Below are 20,004 nucleotides of genomic sequence, written 5' to 3' on the forward strand. Positions count from 1 at the left end.
TTGAAAGACAATTGAAGTATACCCCCACTCTCGAGCTCAGGGTCTAGTGTGGCCCCTGCAGTTCTATCTAAGGGATAAATCTATCGCTTACCTAACACAATAGATAACACTTAATAAATTCTTAATAAATAGTTGCTGAATGAAGAAATATAGTATTGCATCCCCAAGTCTCATCCGTTATTCTACAATAGAGAGCAAGAGGTGTTCTTCAAAAAGCTAACTAAATTTACTCTTTTGACTTATGAATAATAACTTTAAGATAAACCCATGCTATTCAGTAAATTAAAAACAGAGTGCTTATTTAGTAAAATGAACCTGGATCAGAGTATGGAGGGTTAGGTGGGCAGCTGTGATTTCCAGTGCTGCTCTCTGTCCATTAGAACTTGCCTCCAGGGTTACATCATTAGATGAGTCATATAATATATTATCTTCCCTGAACCCTTTATGCCCTGGTCTGTTATACAGGTGCTATTGCATGCATATTCTATTTCTGGTGGCGATAGTTCTGATGCAAGGAGGGAGAGAGAAAATAGTGTTAGCCATGAGGCTTGATACCCTTATTTTTCTGCTGAACATCTTGCTGTTGCATGGTTGGTAAAATTTGGCTTGTCTTAGAGACAATATTTTTTAAATTAGGTGTGATTGTGATAAGTTCTAGATTATCCATGTAATCCTCTCTTCATTTCAGCAATAATAGCTGAATTTAAGTGTATCCTTCTTATTGGAACTCATTATATGAAGCTTCCTTCCACCCTGGGCCTTTATGATATTTATAAATTGTGTTTTCAAAGTAAGGTAAGTTGGCCTTTTGTCTAATACTTCTTGGATTCTAAGGCGATTCAGAGATCAATAGTGAATCAATGACTAAATCTACTCAAAAGATCTTACCTGTACTATTGGAACAGTCTTTAAACTGGCCTTTTGCCTCAATGCACCACATAATCCATCTACCTCAAGCTGCCAGAAGTCTTCCAATACTCCTTCCTCCCATGAAATGCCATGTCATTCTCTTGCTTAAAGTCCCTCGATGGCTCCATACTACTTATGGGATACAGTATAATTCCTTAGAGTGACAGAGAAGCCCCTATAACTCATTCACTGACCAAATATAAACCTTAAAACCAGGTTCTCCTCCTTTCCCCTTCCTAACCATGTTACTCTTCTGGGGGCGGGGGGCGGGGGAAGTCTAGCATTATGAATACACTATGCACTCTTGTTTCTAAACTTTCACTCTCTATCAAATTTAAGGAGGCTCAATAAGTAGTACCTTTTCTTTATCTTCAGATTAAAACAAGATAAGATAGAGGTGTAAGATTCAGATAGATTTTTTTTTTTAAGTTGGATTTATTACTGATAAAACTAGATTGAAGGTAATGGCAACAGCAGCCACTCAAACAGGCTTACCGGCCTCCTTTGAACTCGATTTACTCTGCACCCCAAAAGACCAGCTTGGGCTGCAGAGGGACAGCCTGCCTTGCTAAGCATATAGTATAGTGGAGGGAGAATGCAAGGCTCAGGCAGACTGCCTGTCTCGCAAGAGGAAAGAGTAAACTGAGCATGCCGTTTCTTTTTCCAAACTTAGCCAGCATAAAACTTCCTGGTCTTTCTGGGGATGGGAAAAAAGACCTAGAGTATTACACTAGGGAAGTCTCCTCACTAAAAATCATAGGAGTGAAGAATAACCTACCTCACTGTAATTCTAAGTCCTGGAAATACTTTCCTCAGAACCTTATCTTTCTGAGAAATTTCAGCCATCCAAACATCCAGCCTCAATGATGTATCATTTCATATGTAGTTTTTCTTGTTCTACTTATTCCTCACCCTCCCTAGTATCCCCAGCCAATTTAATAATGTTGTTTCCCAATGCACTCCATATTCATTCCATCATAATATTTAATGTCAGTTTAGTGAAATTATTAGCTAATCTGTGAAATCCTCAAGGGGAGGAGTAATATTATGTTCTACCAATACCTAAGAATGAGTTTAGAACCTTGTAGGCATTTAATAAATAGACAAGATATTTTCCAAAATACTTGAGTAAAAGGAAATTAAGTAAAGGTAACTTACTTCAGTGACTGCCTACTAGGTGCTGAGAACTGGGATAGAATTGTATCCCAATTAACTCAGCTAGCCTGTACAACAACCCAGAGAGACTGAAGTATCACTCCTATTTTACAGATAGAGAGGCTCACAGAAGAATTTTGCCTAAATACCTGTGGGCTAATTAACATTCAAACCCAGTTGGCCTATTGTTCTTAGATGAACGCTGTACCTCCCTGGTCTTTGCATCACCTGTAGACTGACATTGTTTTTCAGGATATAAATCAAACAGATATAAATGTCATTACATGAGGAAGAAAAAGTCACACTCAAGTGTTTTTTAGCCTTGTTTAAAAAGCTTTTTATAGATAAGGGAGAGTATGAATTTAGAGGTTAGCATTTATATTAATATTGACTTTTTAATGTTTTCAATGAGAGGACCATATGTCTCATAGCATCTAGAATATATAATGTAAATTATACCACATATGAATGAGTAGCCCAGGAATTAGACTGTAAGTTATCTGTCAGTCAAGATATTTAATTTTATGATTTACGCATTGCTCATTCAGTCTAATTTGGCAATGTCCTTTCTTTTATTCCTGACCTTATTCATTTTGTATTGCCTTGACCATAACATTTCACCTTCTATCTGATTGGATTTATTTCTTTAATCTGGTATATCTGATTTCACATGGCTGACTTCTAATCATTTTAGCCAATGTGCAGTTATGCGATAAAATCTACCACATCTTCAAAATCCTTGGAGTAAATTATAAGGAATTACATGATTTCTCTGAATCTTTTACTGAGCTGCTTAATAATAGTTTTTTTTTTTTAAATGAAGCAATATTAACTGATACATATTGAATGCTGCGTGCCAAGTATCCTGCTAAGTGCTAAGTGTGCATTTTTTTCTAGAAATCTTCACAAGAACTATGTGGGTTAGTCACTTGTCTTCCCCATTTTTAGAAAAGACAACAAAACTTCAGAGAGCATTTAAGCAACTTACCCATGGCAACACTGAGAAAGTGGAGTGTTAGAATACAAACCTTTGCTGACTCACTCTCAAACCTTGCATTTTTACCACTGTGCTACCAAAAGAATAATTCCCACTTTCTGGAAGCTGAGCATTGTCTTTTGAGAGAAACAAAATTGAATTTAATTCTTTTTCTACAAATAACATGCTTTGAGACCCTCAATAGGTCACTCAATCTCTCCACCACTTTCTTTACTTGCCTGTTCAGTGAGGACAATGCCTATATCATGGGGTTACTTTATTAAAAGACTTCATACATAAGGAGCTTAGTGTTGTATGTCGTACTTGGTGGATGTTCAATAAATGTTAAATCCCCCTTTCTTTTTCTCATACAGAAAAATAATCACCCCTTATGTTTCCAGAGCTTTTCTACATTTTTTATTTGAGCCCCCAAGATCCCTTTGATGACAGGAATTATATTTCCTGATTTACAATAGAGAAAATAAAGGCTCAGAAAAGTCAAAAGGCTTAGTTTTAGTCATACATATCCTGTAAGGATCAGAACCAGGACCTCACATTTCTCACTCCTTTTCAGTACCCAATATTTGCTTCTCGGAAAAAGTAAAGTGAAGGAAGGCAGAAAGCAGAGGATGTCAATGAAATCTAAAAAGTTCCTCTATGAAAAAATTATTTTAAAAAAGTATTTGCTCATTAGTTTGTTTTTTTTTTCTTCCCTTCACCAATGGCAAATTGTGAGAACTCTGACAGGAAGGAAGAGTAGGATCCTTTAGGAAGACTGTTCCTTAGCTCAGTGAAGGCCCTGATCTGAGCGACATCTATTTTAATTTGCTTATTTCAGAGCTGCAGACACTCAGCCTTATATGAGAATTGTTCTGCAATAGGTTAGAAGCTGTACTGAGGATTATGAGAATGAGTAGATTTAGTTGTTGGTCCTTGTTAATGAAAAGCAAGAAGCTCTGTTATACAATGAATGGCTATATTTTGGATCTGATTACCATTTCCTGTTGGCCCTCTAGGAAAGGGCACCTTGAAAGAGACTTACTTGCTTTGATCACCACACAGTCCCCGAATATACTTAAAACACAGAGTCCAGAAGTAGAAATGGTTGATGCAACCCATTCATAACCCTACAGTTTCCATTTATGATCTCAGAATTATTCTCCTCCCCTGCTCACCATCAAGGTAAGGCAAACAGATGTAGATGAATTTTCTCCCATATTTGTCAAAGATCCTCTCCTTCCTTCTCCTTTAGGCTCCAGGAAGTTGGAGGATAACATTAAAAAGTTGTTTGTGAGTCCGAATCTTGGGGTAAAGCCTCACTTATTTAGAAGAATAACTTACTCCTAGCTTTCTTCCTGGACTAGAAAGTTTACTCTTACTCATGGTAAAAAGGTGAGCCATATCACCTTCCCCTATAGGCTGGAATACAGAGGCCTTCTAAACTTTCTCCTTCCTTAGAGCATTAATAATATTAATGATAATGATAATAATATTGATGATAGCCAATATTTATTTATTATTTATTTCAATGCCCTTTTATGTTCTAAGAAATGTTAAGTAAAAATAATTCATTCGATTCTTGCAATAACACTAGTAGATTGCTAACATTATTATTAATTGATATTAGTCACAATTTATAAGGGAGGAAACTGAGACGTGGTGATGTTAACTAATTTTTTCCAAATTCACACAGTAAATAATTAAAGTAGCAGTCATTCAGGCCTATTAATCTTCCCCCAGCAAGATTTGTTATTAATTGCTTTTGTTTCACTGCCTACAAGCTTTATTAGAATCAAGGGTTATCTCCCTTCCCTTTTCATGCTATTTTTATTTTAATCCAAACTCCATTTCTTTGCTTTTTTCATCTAGTAATTGCCTCTTGCCTACCCTAATACTCCAGGCTCATCTCTTATTGGCTCTCACCTGATTCCAGTCATCTTATCACATAAGTTGGAAACTTAAAGTCATTATTAATGCTGCCCTCACCCTCTTTTTTCCTGAGAAATAGATGTGTGTGTGTGTGTGTGTGTGTGTGTGCGCGCGAGAGAGACAGAGAGAGAGAGACAGAGAGAGAGAGAGAGAGAGAGAGAGAGAGAGAGAGAGAGAGAGAGAGAGAGAGAGGAGAGAAGAGAGAGAGAGAGAATGGAAAGACGGAAGAGGCAGGCAGAGAAAGAGACAGAAAGAGACAGACAATATGCAAACACTGACTAAACATGTAGTTGGTACCCAGTGGAGATGTGTTGATTAGAGGAAGGAAAAGGGAAGGCAAGCTCCCAGGGAATTTTATTTTAGGGCCATTTCAGTATTTTAAACAGTTAAGACATGAATTAAATCTGTGAAAATTCTATAACACAGAAAAAAATATTCCTAAGAAGAGCAATACTTTAGCCTCGGCCCTGCTAGTATCTAACTTTATAATCTTAGGCACATTCTAATCAGTCTAGGTCTAATTTCTTGTCTGTAAAATGGGCACAACCATTCCAGCCTCATAAGATTATCATCCTTGTAGAATGATAAAAATGCAGTGGAGATCAGATTCTTGAAGTGGTTATAAAGTAGTGAGATTATAAACATCTGACATATGGATAGAGCTTAGTGTTACACAGAAATAGAAATATGTATATAAGATAATAGCTAACAATTATTTGTCGTTGCTTATTTTTGCTGGCCACATGTAATGACTCATTTAATCCTAACAATAACTATATGACATAAATATCATTATCAAACCCAGGAAACTGAGGATTAGGTTATAGAGTAACATGATCAAGTTCATACAGTTACAAAGCAGTCTAGCTAGGGTTCTAGCCCAGGAAATCTGACTCTCAACCTTGTACTCTTAATTATCCTCACTGCCTCTGGATGGAAATGGAAAAACATAGGCATTGCTTATAGAGGAGAAGGTGCTTTAGCCTCTAACTCTTTACTGCTGGTAAGGAGATTTTATCATCACAAAGGCCACCAACACTGCTCCTCTCTATGGCTGCTAGGCACCTCTGTGTCTGGTTTAACCTCTCAACACTGTATCCTGCTTATTGGCCATAAAGGTACTTAAACTGTTTAAATATGTTTGTTTGGGAAAAAGAAATAAGTAACTGCTGTATATCTCTTGTGTTTCAAAACCTTGAAAAGCATAAGTGTATTAGATATGTTTAAACTGCCATTTAAAAGAATTTCTATTTCCAGTTGAGAGTATGGCTTGGGTCATACTCAGGCAGCATGGAAATAAAAGATAATTTTAATTGGGTGTCCTTAGAAGTCCTTTTATGTTTTAGTTAACAATTCTGCAATGCCTTCATTAAGATCAGATTATCTTAGTGTGTCATATGATTATTTTTCTCTGAGCTGTTTATTGTACTGTACCACAAGGCTATAGGTACCAGGAAAGCATATTCACTCAAGAGAGTTATTGATTTTTTTTTTCCTTCTTGAATTCCTATTATAGCATGGGAAGCCTTAACTACCTCCTTCCTATATTTAATATACTGTGAGTTTTCAAAAGCATCATAGTGGAGCATCATCAGAAGCCACTGTGAGGCCCTGAGCATTTCAGACCTTGAAATAGAGTTAGGTGTATATTATCGTTGCATAGACTGTGAGGAAAAAATACAATAATTTGGGAGGGAAGGAGTTAAGATAATCTGAGAAGGTTAAACAATGATAATGGTGGTAAAATTATACATGCTGATAAGAAGAACTGGGGATAAAACCTAAATTCAAGTCCTATACATTTCTACCATTAATGATAGTGTGATTGTGTGCCATTTTTAATTCTTTAGTGTATTCGTTACCTTTGTTTAAAAACGGGAGTGCTAATTCTGGATGTATATACTCCTTATGGTTTTTGCAATAATCAGATTCATTCATTTATTCAACAAATGTCCATTGAACACCTATCTTATGCTACACATTATGTATATACAGGATACAATGATAAACAAAAGAACTCTATCCATAATGAGATAGTCCAATGGGAAGTTCAACAATAATTTAAAAGTCACGAAAAAAGAGGTTTATAACCTAGGTTCTATGAAAAGCTATGACAGGATGTCCTGATCAAGGTCTAGTGATTCTCAACTGGATTTGGTTTTGTTTCCTTGGGTTCATTTGGCAATGTCTGGAGACCTATTTCATTGTCACAGCTGGAAAAAGGGAGTAATTCTGGCATCTATTAAGTAGAGAATAGGGATGGTACTAAGCCTCCAACAAAATGCAGTGGAACTGAGATTTGTAGGCTAAGTAGTAGAGAAGTACGGGAAAGAGGCAGAAGATTTGAGGCAGAATAACTAGCTTTTACATACAAACCTACATGCAAACAAGCTTTATCATATCCTAAGTGCTAGGAGCAGGCCTGTGGTGTTGGGGCAGAGAGAGTGGAGAGATGACACAAGACGATACTAGAGACGGACAAGGTGAGACCAGGCCAAGCCCAGAGGGTCATGGTGAAGCGAGTGCTGAGGCTTCCTGAGATGAAGGCATATGGCTTGAGCAACTAAGTGGAAAGAGCTGGGGCTTGCTGGATAAGGAAATGAAAAAGCAGATTTGAGAGGAAGGAAAGTGGATAAGAACTCAGATTTTGAAGGTGATTAGTCTGAGATGTCTGTGAGATACCTGAGTGGAGATGACCAGCAGGCAGTAGGATATCCAATTCAGGAGAAAAATCTGGGTCAAGAATATAAATAAAAGAGACATTAATATAGTTGAGATTTAAATGAGGGAACACAGAACAGTAAAAGAGAAGAAAATTCTTAATTGTGAAAGTGCTTTGTCAACTAAAATGTGCTTGACAAATATAAGGAATTCCTGTTATTATCCGTGTCAGTAGAGTACTTTTTCCATCCATCCATTTATTTTAAAACCATTTGCTGTCTCTCATGTGCTATACAATGTGCTAGGGCCTTTGGATAAACAGGATGAATAAGAATGACACCTGCCTTCAAAAAGAATCAAGAAAGAAAGTGGGGGAGTGATATATTAAATTCTTAATACTGTCCTATAAATGAGTTCATGTAATATTGCTTCTGTCAGGGGGTTCACAGGAGAAGGACTTAGGGTTTTGAAGGGGAAGACGATAAGGAAGACAGACTTGATCTGTCTCACAGTTCTCTCCGGGTTAGACCCAACCTTAACACTGGCCCAAGGATTTACCTGCTGTGATACCGTGTTGAGTAGGATGTGTTTAAACAAGACCTAGTGTCTTGCCAGCTTTGGTCAGCATCTCTGGGATAACTTGCTTTCTCTCATAGTACTGGATTTAGGATTGCAAAGATTGCAGAGTGTATGGAATAGGATTATACTACAATGCCTTTAATCACATGTGAAGTATGACTGACTGACTGTATAGCACAGTCCTCTCGTGTGAATCTTGCAATACCATAGGTCATTTCAGGCCAATGGAATACTACTGCATACAGTAAAGTTCATTTACCCTCTAACCCAGGTACAGTTACGTGAGTCTTGTCCAATGGAAAAAAAAAAAGTGTCATTCTTAAATAGAAAAAAATGGGTCAAATGTGAGTTTTTGATAAGAAACATGGCCACATTCACCATAGATCTTTGGAAATGCAGAATAACCTGGCTACTGTACTAACATATGCTTTTGAAGTTTTAATAAGCTTTTGTCTATTTTGGGCACCATTAATGCAATAATATTAAACAAACACTGAAAGTATATAATATTCTAAGCACTATGCTGGTGCCTATTGCACATTTGCTTCTCCCGAAGCTACAGTTTAGTGGGGGAGATTAGAGATAAAAAATAAATAAATAAAATTATATTTCAAATTGAAATGGGAACTATGAAAAAAACAAACAGGGTTAGAGGGAAAGTACATTAGACCAGGGTATGGTGGTAATCAGGAAAGTTGAATATTTACTGATTACTGGTCAAATCTATTTTGGCCCAAGAGCTTGTGAATTTATTTTATATCTCATTTATTGCTTACTTTAATATTTAATTTTTAAATATTAAATATATTGAAAAAGCAAATTGGGACAGAATAATTCCATAAAAAGTAATACTAGCACTGACTATGTATCAGGGTCTGCTATAAAATTTTACAAATATTAACTCATTTAATCCTGAACAATCTTTTGAGAGAAGTACTGTTATTATCTCCATTTTACAGACAAGAAACTGAAGAAAAGAGAAATTTAAAAAACTTGTCTAAGGGCACATGACGTTAGCCTCTACGGAACTGTTTGTCTGTAAATTGGGAGTAATGCCTTCATGGGGATGAGAAGGGTGTTGCATTGGGAAGCAGTTTTTAAGGAGTAAAAGGGTGGATTTCCATCCTTATAATTTTAATGCCAATTATAATGTCAATGTTACAATGATGCAGGTTCTGAACTTAAATGTGATGGGAAGCCAGGAATTTTAAGATGGAAGACCTTTCCCTCAAGAGAGTTTACTGTCTTACTAGACAGAGATTGCCATAATACATGACATAATACATAACTCAAAATTTTATGTGGGATATTTTTGCTAAATTTAAGGCCATGAGAGGAAAATAGAATTGCTGAGGATTAAAATTTATTCATAGATATTGAATTATAGCTCTGAAAGACACATGAGATGATTTAGTCTAACCTTTTCATTTTATAGATGAGTAATTGAATCTTGTCAAAGCAGATGACTGCACCAAGATCTTACAGCTAAGTAGAGAAAGAATCATAAGAGTAAGGCCCCTGGATATGAAATTCTGGCCCTTCCCTCTGGTTGAATTCATTCAAATCCCCTGCTTCCTTTCCTGGTAGAAAGTCAGTGCTATCTAATCCTCTTTCCACCCAAGGGAATTGGATCCAACTAAGATTATAACATTAAATGAAGACAGAGTTTGCCACTTTAGATAAAACGCAGGAGAGTGAGACTTGCTGATGGTTTTTCTAAGAACTTTTTAGGAAATTGTTAAAAGCTTCTAATGAGGTATAATTGATATTCCATAAGCTGCACATTTTTTAGATGTACAATGTGATGTTTTGACATATGAAATCATCCATTCAAGATAAAGAACATATCCATTGCCCTCAAAAGTTTCCTCATGCCCCTTTATAGTCCCTCCTTCCAACTCCCTCCACCCAGCCTTCTTATTTCCCAATTCCTAGATTTTCCTTTATGTTACTATGGATTTGTTTACAATTTTTAGTATTTTCTACAAATGAGATCTTACAATATATACTCTTCCTGTCTTCTTTTATTCAGCATGATTATTTTGAGATTCATTCATGTGTTGTGTGTATCAATAGTTCATTTCTTTTTATTCCTCAATAGTATCCCATTGTGTGGTTCTATCACAAATTGTTAAATCTGCTCACCTGTTGATGGTGTTCCAGTTTTTCACTATTACAAATAAAACTACTGTGCATATTTGTCTGTAATTCCTTGAATGGATATCTGCTTTTATTTGTCTTGAGTAAACACCTAGGAGTAGAATGGTTAAATCATATTGTAGGTACATGTTTACCTTTTGAAGAAACCACTGAACCATTATCAAAGAGGTTGTGCCATTGGCAATGTATGAGAGTTCCCATCTTCCACATTCTTATCAATCTTTAGTATAGTCAATCTTTTTCAATATTAGCTATTTGAATAGATGTGTAGTGGTATCACGTGATTTTAGTTTTCATTTCTCTAATAAATCGCGTTGGTCATCTTTTCACATGCTTATTTAATACAAGTATATTTTCATTGGTGAAGTGTCATCAAATGTTTGCTTGTTGCTACTTGGATTGTTTGTTTTTTTATTACTGAGTTTTGAGAGTTCTTTATATATTTTAGACACAAATTCTTCAGTAAATACATGGTTCGAAGTTTTGCTTCCCTTCTGTGGCTTGAGTCTTCCTTCCCTTAATGACATCTTTCTTACTCTCATGAAGGTATTATTCTCAAAGGTATTATTCTATTTTTCAAAGAACAGAAAATTTTAAGTTTAATGATGTCTAGTTTATCATCCAATTGTTGTTTTGCTCTTTTATATACAGTTTGTTCTTTTATGGTTGTGCTTTTCTTGTATCTAATCTAAGGTCACAAAGATTTTCTTCTATGTTTTGTTTTAGAAGTATGATATTTAGGTCTTTGATCTCTTTTGATTTAATATGTAGTGAGAAATGTACATCAAAAATTGTTATTTTGTATATGGATAGCCAATTGTTTCAACATCATTTGTTGAAAAGATTACCTTTTCTCCATTGATTTGTCCTCACGCCTTTATTAAAAATCAGTCATCTGTCATTGTGAATTGATTTCTAGAGTCTCTGTTTTATTCCATTGATCTATTTATCTGTCTTCACACCAGTGCCACACTGTTTTGATTATCTTTGCTTTATGATAAGTCTAGAAAATGATATTTTTCTCCATTTTTTTTAAAGTTTAATTTTGGCTATTCTATAATTTGCTAAATATTTATATATGATTTTAGAATCATCTTGTCAGTTTTTCTAAAACAGATAAGCAAACAAAGAACCTTGCTGGATTTTGATTGGGATTGCATTGCATTGAATCTATAAATCAATTTTCAGAGCGTGACATCTTAACAATAGTGAGTCATCTTACTCAGGAACATGGTATGTCTCTCCACTTACATGTCTTTAATTTCTCTCAGGAGAAGTTTGCAATGTAGATGGCTTTCACATGTTTTATAAAGTTTATTCCTAAGTATTTTATATTTGTATCTTATTGTAAATGGTATGATTTTTATTTCAAATTTCAGTTACCTATTGCTGTTATAGAGAAATACAAGAAATTTGTATGTTGATTTTGCATCCTACAACCTCACTAAACTTATTTATAAATTCTAAAGTTTGCTTTAGATTCCATGAGATTTTTTTACATTTGACAATTATGTAAAAAAAGATGCTTTTATTTCTTCCTTTACAATATTTACTTATTTATTTGTGAGTTATTGCACTCTCTAGTATATCCCAGAAAACGTCGACTAGAAGTTATGAGAAAGGGACATCCTATTCTTGCTCTGAGAGTGTTTCTTTTTTTCTTTCAACTAGAAATGAATATTAGATTTCATAAAATGTTCTTTCTGTGACTTTTATGTGGATCATAAAGTAGGCCAGTTATTTTTTTTAATTAAAACAATATATTGTCATTTTAAAATGTTAAATTTACGTGGTCTTGATTCATTTTCTTTTTTAATATTGTTGGATTTAATTTGCTAAAAATTTGTTTAGAATTTTTGAACATACATTCATGAAGTCATATAGGCTTTTACTTTCTTTCTAATATCTTCACCTGTTTTGGTAGCAGGGTAACACTGATCTCAAAAAACAAGTTGGAAAGTATTCATTCTTTCCTCTTCAGTTCTCTCTGGGGGAGTGTACATAGAATTATTACTACTTCTTACTTAAATGTTTGGTAGAATTCATCATTGAAGCCATCAGGCCTGGAGTTTATTGGTGGTAGGTTTTTAATTACAAATTCAATATATTTAAAAGCTATATGGAATGACTTTTTTTCTTGAGTGAGCTTTGGTAGCTTATATCTCTCAAGGAATCTATCCATTTCATCTAAGTTATTAAATTTATTAGAATAAAGCTGTTTTTAAGATTTTCTTATTAGCCCTTTAATGGCTATAGGGTCTATAGTGATATTACCTTTTTTATTCCTGATTTTGATAATTTATTTTATCGTTTTTTTGTCTTACTTAAGAGATTCATTTTATTGATAATCTCAAAGAATTAGCAGTGAGTTTTATTGACTTTTTCTATTTCCCATAAACTATAATTATGGATTTTTCTATATTTCCTTGTTGATTTGGTCTCTCCAGAAAACCAACTCTATCTCAATCAGCAAGTTCACTGGGTTCCAACTGGATCCTCCTTCTTTGCAATGTGGCCTGGACCTTTAAGATATTAAAATTAGCAATAATAGGGATTTATCTTATTTGTTTCCTGTATCTCAGAGTTCACCATTCTTTGTTGTTCGATGTCCATTCTTGAAATTCATTGTTTCATATATTTCATTTCGTTTTTTGTTTGTTTCAGATATGTGTATATCTATGCCCTGTTACTTCATTTTTACTTGAAGTAAAATTGCTAAACCAATCACCAGCAGAAAGTATTTAAATGTAAACCTGTTTGGGCACGACAATACCACCATACAAAAAGTACATTTAGACATTCTGAGGCCTATAATCTAATTTTGAGCATGGCAGTATATTTAGATATGATAGATATATGGCCTAGTGACTCAGTGTTTAACAACAACAACAACAAAAAATGGTAACCATTACATATCAGAGACTGTACTGACAGGAAGAATATCTGTACACTATACCCCATTACATGCAGGGTAAAATGCATTTTGAATGGTATTTGGAAAGAAACAGAGGATTGAAAGTATATTTATCTTTGTATTTTCTGTTTCTAGTACTGTGTTTAATACATAGTAGAGCTCAATAAATGTTTGTTAAACTAAGCCAAAATGAACTAAAAGTCAAGTATTTGATCAGATGAGATTCATGATGAACCCCATTTGAATGTTAAGGTAATAATAGATTTTAGAACTTATAAAAGTGATTGGGTGTGAATGCAAAACATGTTACACGTGCTTAATAAAAAACAAAGTAATTAACTAATTAATATGACCTAAATGATTGAGCTACCCCAAACCTCCAAAAATACATCAAATTTTCCTGGTTTAAAGAGTGGGGACAAATGCATGGAATTTACCACCTCACGAGGTTTGAGAAGAGTTTCATTGAATTTATGCACATTTATGCTCTAAGAATTAGTTAAAGCTAAATTGATTAGTATTAGGAATAAGAAGTTATTGAATCTTCATTCAAGAACAACTTTGACTCCAGTATAAATCTGAGTATTATGCATTCTTGGTGCCATGTTCCTTCCAAAAAAACTAGTAATGACCTCTACTTTCCCACTCTGTGCCTTTGTCTGTCTTTTCTTTATCAAGAATGTCCCTTACCTAGCTCTGCATATTTAAATTTTACTCCAACTTTAAGCTCTAGTCAAGTGATAAATCTTTCATGAGGCTGCCTTAATTTTTCAAAGGTGTATTTTTATTAATCATTTAGTAAAGAATTATACTACCTCTCTTGTGTCACTTATATTTTTTAACTTCTCTTTTTGTTATTTATGCCCATGCACCATCCCTTCAATTGGACCTTAAACTCCTGAAAGACAAAATGAACATCTGATATGTTCATTTGCCCGTAGAACTATTAAAAAGTATAACACATAAAAAATGCTTGATAGGTTTGTTGGATTAGTGGATAAATGAATGCATGCATGATTCCAAGGTCATTTTTTACATGCAGAGATTCTACATGTAGAGACTGTGGATTCTCTAACATGTTTGTCCCAAAGAAGAAGGAAAGGAGGATCTTTTAGGAGATGCAGTGAACAAGAGATAAACTAAGTATAAGGCATGACATGACAGAAGACCCCAGAGGTTGGGATCTAGACTAATGATGAACATTTGCTTAAGGAGTTCAAAAGAATTGGCTGGAATTTTGGAGGGTGACTTAGAAAACAACTTTTTGTTTCTCTCTTGTTTGCTGAGAAATACAGAACATTTACTAGTTAAGGAATATTTTCTGGAAGTTGTAGGCTGGCTGGTCGACAGCGCATGAGAAAGAAGCATGTGGCTCAGGCAGATGGGAGAGTATAAGGGCAGGAATGAAAGCAGAGGAGGAACTGTGGGTGTGAGCTGAACAGAACACCATGAATGAGAAAAAGAAAAGGTTCATTGAATTGAAATTGAAAAGCAGTCTAATGGCAATAGCCTTCTGGTATGTGCTCATGAAATATTAAGGAAAAACAATCTCCTTATACATTATCCCAGGTAGAAACTTTGAAATATGATTTCTACTTGCAATTCCTTCAACTCAAAATTCAAAAGTAATTGAGATAGGAGGAAAACTTTGCTGATATCAGCGTTTGAGACTTTCACAATACAAGGTCATTAGTAGGAACTAATCTACCATCATCAGGGTACAAATGCAGAAAAACTAGGTAACCCAAATCATGCAGTTCTAAAAATAATACAGGAAAAATCCTTCATTTATGTTATCAAACCGTTTTCTGCAACTTGTACCTTGTTTTATACTCCTTGGATTTTCTAGGTCAATTAAAAGAACAATTTATTTGTTATACTGTGCATTGCCCTCAGTTTAGCCCTTACCTTTAGAAATGCTTGAATAAATAACCCCATTGTTGGCTGTGTAACTAGCCCTGAGGGTATAGATTCCTTTGGAACTTCTAAGTACTCAGCACTTTATAAACTGTGTTATCTTTTACATCAACATCCCTTAGAGACTGTAGGTGGCTAATAGAGCCTCACCTTACTTTGTGGGCTCCTGACTTAGGTGAAGGAACACTCATTATATGTTGCTATGTTCTGTTAAGGCTTTATTTAGTGCTTATAGTAGTTTGTTGTTGATGTTTTATTGTTAAAATGTGTAAGCAATTTCTTTGGAGTTAACACATTCATATTATGTGCAGCTCGCTCTCAGGTCCCAAGAATATTTAAAGGCTCAATTCTCCTGGCATTATTTATGTAAATGATACCTAGAACAAGAAATAAATTTGACTTTTATTCAATACATAAGACAACAGAACGGTCTTCTAATTACTCTTAAATTTTAAGATAAATCAACTAACTGCACTTTATACTCAAGAACCTTCTGGCTAGAGTTTAGAGATACGCCCAAATAGAAAACTTTGTAGTTAATAGAGACAATAATATTCTATAGATGAAAAATATATCACATCTAGATCATAAAATAAATCGAGAAGAGAGTTGAACATATTTAGTGACACTGTGAGAATGCAGGTATAGAACTGTATTTCTCACATAGCAGACAAGTGTAGATACCTGCATATGTATGTAACCTACTCCTTTCAATCTACTTTGCACAAGCTACTCAAATTCTACCTCTGTGGCCTGCCACCCAAATCTTCTGGTGGAAATATTTTTTCACATCTCTCTCCCTCCTACTTCTCTCCCCCCACACACTTATGGTATGTGCAGTTTTGCCAGACCCATGTAAAGACAGGGGAACACTGATGGGATTGCTTTTCACAAGTGTGGGAACAAAAATCCTTCCCAATGAAAACATCTGTCTCTATTAGAGTCATGCCCAGTTATCCCCCAAAAGAAATGTTCTGATTAACTTTTTTTAAAAGTCTTAAGATAGCAGTTTGTGTAGCAGATCTAATTAAGAAGTTTATGTAACAGATCTGCAGGGTTTTTTCCTTGTTCAACTGGGTTCTTTGAGCTCAGTTTGAGTGTTACTAGCTCTCACCATGCAACGGCCAAGTGCTTCCCGGGCTGAAAATTATCAGCTTTTGTGGGATACTATTGCTTCCTTAAAACAATGTGAACAAGCTATGCAACATGCATTCATTCCGGTAAGAAAATTTTTTATTTTATTTTCCTGGGGATTTAAAATTTTTTCTTCTTTTTTTTTTCCTTTTAGCTATAGATAAATGGCATGTAGTCTATGCATTTAACAACATCGTCTCTATAGTTTTTGCCTGGTATAAATATATGTCTATTTTGTTTTGCATGAAATATGAATTCTTAATATAGTCTAACATTAATCAGTGAAAAAGAGTAAACAGTGGTCCAAGCAAATTCATCCCACCAAAGTTAGTAGGTTTTAGTTGTAGCAAGTATTAAAGAAAAGGCATAAGATGGATATTACTCATATTAAAATTTGAAACAGTATTTCCTGGTTGGTTCCCCCAAGGCTACTTAAAATAAATGACTATTTTGTAATGAGTTTCATAAATAGATCAAGAAGCCAAAAGTTAGTTTTTACATTTTGGGTTTTGCTTATCCAAATAAAAACCATCATAAAACTTCTCTTGAATAGTGTGATTGTTCCTTTAATAAATGGTCAGACACTACTTAGAGATTTGTAAAAATGGTGATAGAAATGTGTAGATATGTAAAGTGAATTAATGAGTTAGTGTTTTTATGTCTCATATTGTAGAAATATTGTTTGTGCTTATGAACAATGCCAGCTGTATTTGATAGGCTAAAATGAGGTAAATGAGACTTAAAGAAGAGGATTAAAATATCTGAATTTTTAATTAGATGGATTTTAAAAGATTGAGATAATCTATTAGGAATAAAAGAACATTATTAAAAATTAATTCCTACTACAAGTTATTTGGAATTCCTCAAGAGAAAACATTATTTCTGACATTGAAACTCAAAAGATAGGCTTCTGTCAATAGTTGGAATAAATCTTTGGAGTTCAAGTTATTTTCAAGTGACTCAGTTAGGTGCCCTTATATTTTTCTGTGTAACTTGGAATCACCTGTGTTTCAAAGACTATACTACATTTAAAGTTCTTTTCATTGAATACTATTTTCTAGCTGGATCTCTGTATGCTGATCTTGATTGTTAAAGACATAAAACATAATTTTTGTAAGAAGTTTAAAAAATGGTTATAATCTTTAAGTTATAATGATTCTACTTTGAACTGGAACCTGATGTGTAGTTTGTTCCTCCTACCTTTAGTAAACTCTTCTTCCTTTATTTTATCAAGGAGAGTATGATACTTCTTGTAAAGCTTAAGCATCTCCTCCTGCATGGAACTTCCTCTGGCCAGACAGAGTTATTTTCTCTCATCTCAGTTCCTTGCATGTACCTCTTTGATTTATCACCTAACAAATTTATTTTAAGTGTTTTCTTCACTTTCTATAATTATATGCTAACTTTTTGGAGTGAAAGAGAAAAGAAAAATAAGTTAGAAAAAAGAACTGACATTTATTTGTCTGTTCCTTATTTCCATGTCTTAAATTCCTTGAATATAAGGTGCATCTATTCCCAGGGTCTAGTACAGTGCCAGGAGCCACAAAGAATGCTTGGTGAGCATGTGAAGAATGAATAAAAGCAACAAATTAGAGTCTCCAATTTTAGCATTTCCAGTTAATACATGACAGTCTTCATCACCAGCTTTGCCTATATTGACCTCATAAAATTATTTCTATTCAATTTCATCTGGAGAAAACAATAAATTTCTACTAAGTCATCGCAATGGGGTGATGGTAGGAGGAGTAATGCATTAATGTATTAATGCATAAATGCAGAGATTAGACCCTGATGGAAAAAAAATATCCTTGGATTCAATTCCCCTAGTCAAAGGGCTATTCTTTATTCTATTTTAGTATCTGTTCCCAATTTCCCCTACTGGATACATATACAAATGCATATTCAAGTTTATTCACAATTCAAGTTTATTCACATATTTTGACTTCTGTAACTCTTTTTCAGTAGATAGTAAAAATTTGCCAGTCTCTCAAATATTCTCAATTTCTTTCAAATCTTACATTAAATGTATCATTATATCATAATTTTATGAAGTTCGATTTTAGAAAACATAGTTGTTAGTAAAATATTACTATCAGTTGAGCATAATTGTGTTTAAATTAAGTCTCCATTGTTTGTCAGAATATATATTTTAGATCTCAGAAAATGGACTCCATTTGCTTTTTATATTATGCAATTTTTAACCCAGTGATATGTATTTCATATATACACATATTTCTACACTCATGCATATACATACATGGGTATGGCATTTTTGCTTAATGATATCCTTCAATATTTAGAACATCCAAATAAATTCAAAAAATAAATCTTTTACCATGCTATATTAAGCATATTTTTAAAATGACAAATTATATTGACTCAATTGCCTCCTTAAAATAAACCTAGTTCTCTTTTAAATACTTGGAAATGAATTATGTGTAGAAGTAGACACACATTGATGCAGCTTAGGAAAACTGACCTGAAAACGTCACAAGTAGATAAATCTGTCTATACATCTCCTGTGAGTATAGATTCCAAACACATCATTAGAATGCAGAGTCCCCTAGTTCTGGACCATCTCTCACAAACACAATAAGCTATAGATCACAAATGGTATCTCAGTGCAATTCTGTGGACTACTAATAAATCTGACTAAAAACCTTCCATACAGGCCTAAAATTCACCCTAGTGAGAAGAAACTTAAAGCAACTCATACCTATATAGTGCACTGCCCAAATGGTCTGCAGAAAGAAGATTTTCAAAGTTTCATTATTTGATTTCACATTATATATCATGCCCTCTAGTGATGAGATGGAGGTCAAATCTGAAATCTCAAGTAGGTTAACCTATTTGACCAAAGAGCCTTGGGTATAAAACAGCAGCTCAGAATTTCTCAAATCCTTAGCATAAGTGCCAACCAATACAAAGCAAAATAAAACGTTATTTCCCAAATACTTTATAATCTTAAACTACATGTTAATTTCTTTAACAAGCAACTTGTACATCCTGTCTGACACTTTCTGGGTTTGGTACTTGTAGGATAAAAGTGATAGTATTTATTGAACACCTATTTTATGTCATGTGCTGTTCTAAGCACTTCCTATAGGTTTTCACTCAATTTTCTCAATAACTCTCTGATGTGGGCACTATCCGGGCACTATCATCTCCATAATAGCAAAGTCTGCACAGGTTAAGTAACTTTCCTATCATCACATAGCTAATAATTGGAAAGGTCAGATATTGAAACCAGTTATCTGACTCCAGAGCCCATTCTCTTAATGCAGTCACTAGAATAAGAAGAAAACCACTGAAACCAAAACAACTGCCACAGAGTATAATAGGATCATTAATCAAGGGGTGTAGAAACCACAGCAAGGTGGAAGTGGCCCATCTGCTTAGAAAGGAGGGGAAGGAAGATCAAGGAAGACCGAAAAGGGAAGAGAAGTCTCGAGATGATTTTAAAATAAGGGCTTATCAGGTAATAGAGGTGAGAGAGGATGAAATAGATACAAAAGCACTGAGGCATGAAAGAACAATATGAATTGAGGACTAGTTATTTACCTTCCCCAAATCCTGATCTTCCTCTTTGAGCAATAGGGAGGATGGTCAGGAACAGCAAGGATGACAGCCAGGTCATTCATTTAAGATCAGGAATCCTGCAGGTCAACCA

General features: G+C 34.4%; 1 protein-coding gene across 27 annotated transcripts in view; it reads left to right on the forward strand.

Annotated features, from left to right (window-relative positions):
* DLG2 (discs large MAGUK scaffold protein 2) overlaps positions 1 to 20,004 on the forward strand; it is a 1,668,408-nt gene that overhangs the window by 1,036,679 nt on the left and 611,725 nt on the right. For 3 of the 27 annotated variants that reach the window (XM_016160378.2, XM_036221824.1, XM_036221827.1), the window contains exon 1: positions 16,093 to 16,420. The exons of 23 other annotated variants lie outside the window; for them this stretch is intronic. In XM_016160378.2, coding sequence (XP_016015864.2) covers positions 16,316 to 16,420 — 105 coding nt within the window. In that variant the 5' untranslated portion in view covers positions 16,093 to 16,315. Of the gene's footprint in view, positions 1 to 16,092; positions 16,421 to 20,004 lie in introns of those variants that run through there. One more of the 27 variants, XM_016160380.2, reaches the window with a different exon arrangement.

This window comes from Rousettus aegyptiacus, unplaced genomic scaffold (assembly GCF_014176215.1).
Source record: "Rousettus aegyptiacus isolate mRouAeg1 unplaced genomic scaffold, mRouAeg1.p scaffold_m13_p_5, whole genome shotgun sequence".
Lineage (NCBI taxonomy): Eukaryota > Metazoa > Chordata > Mammalia > Chiroptera > Pteropodidae > Rousettus > Rousettus aegyptiacus.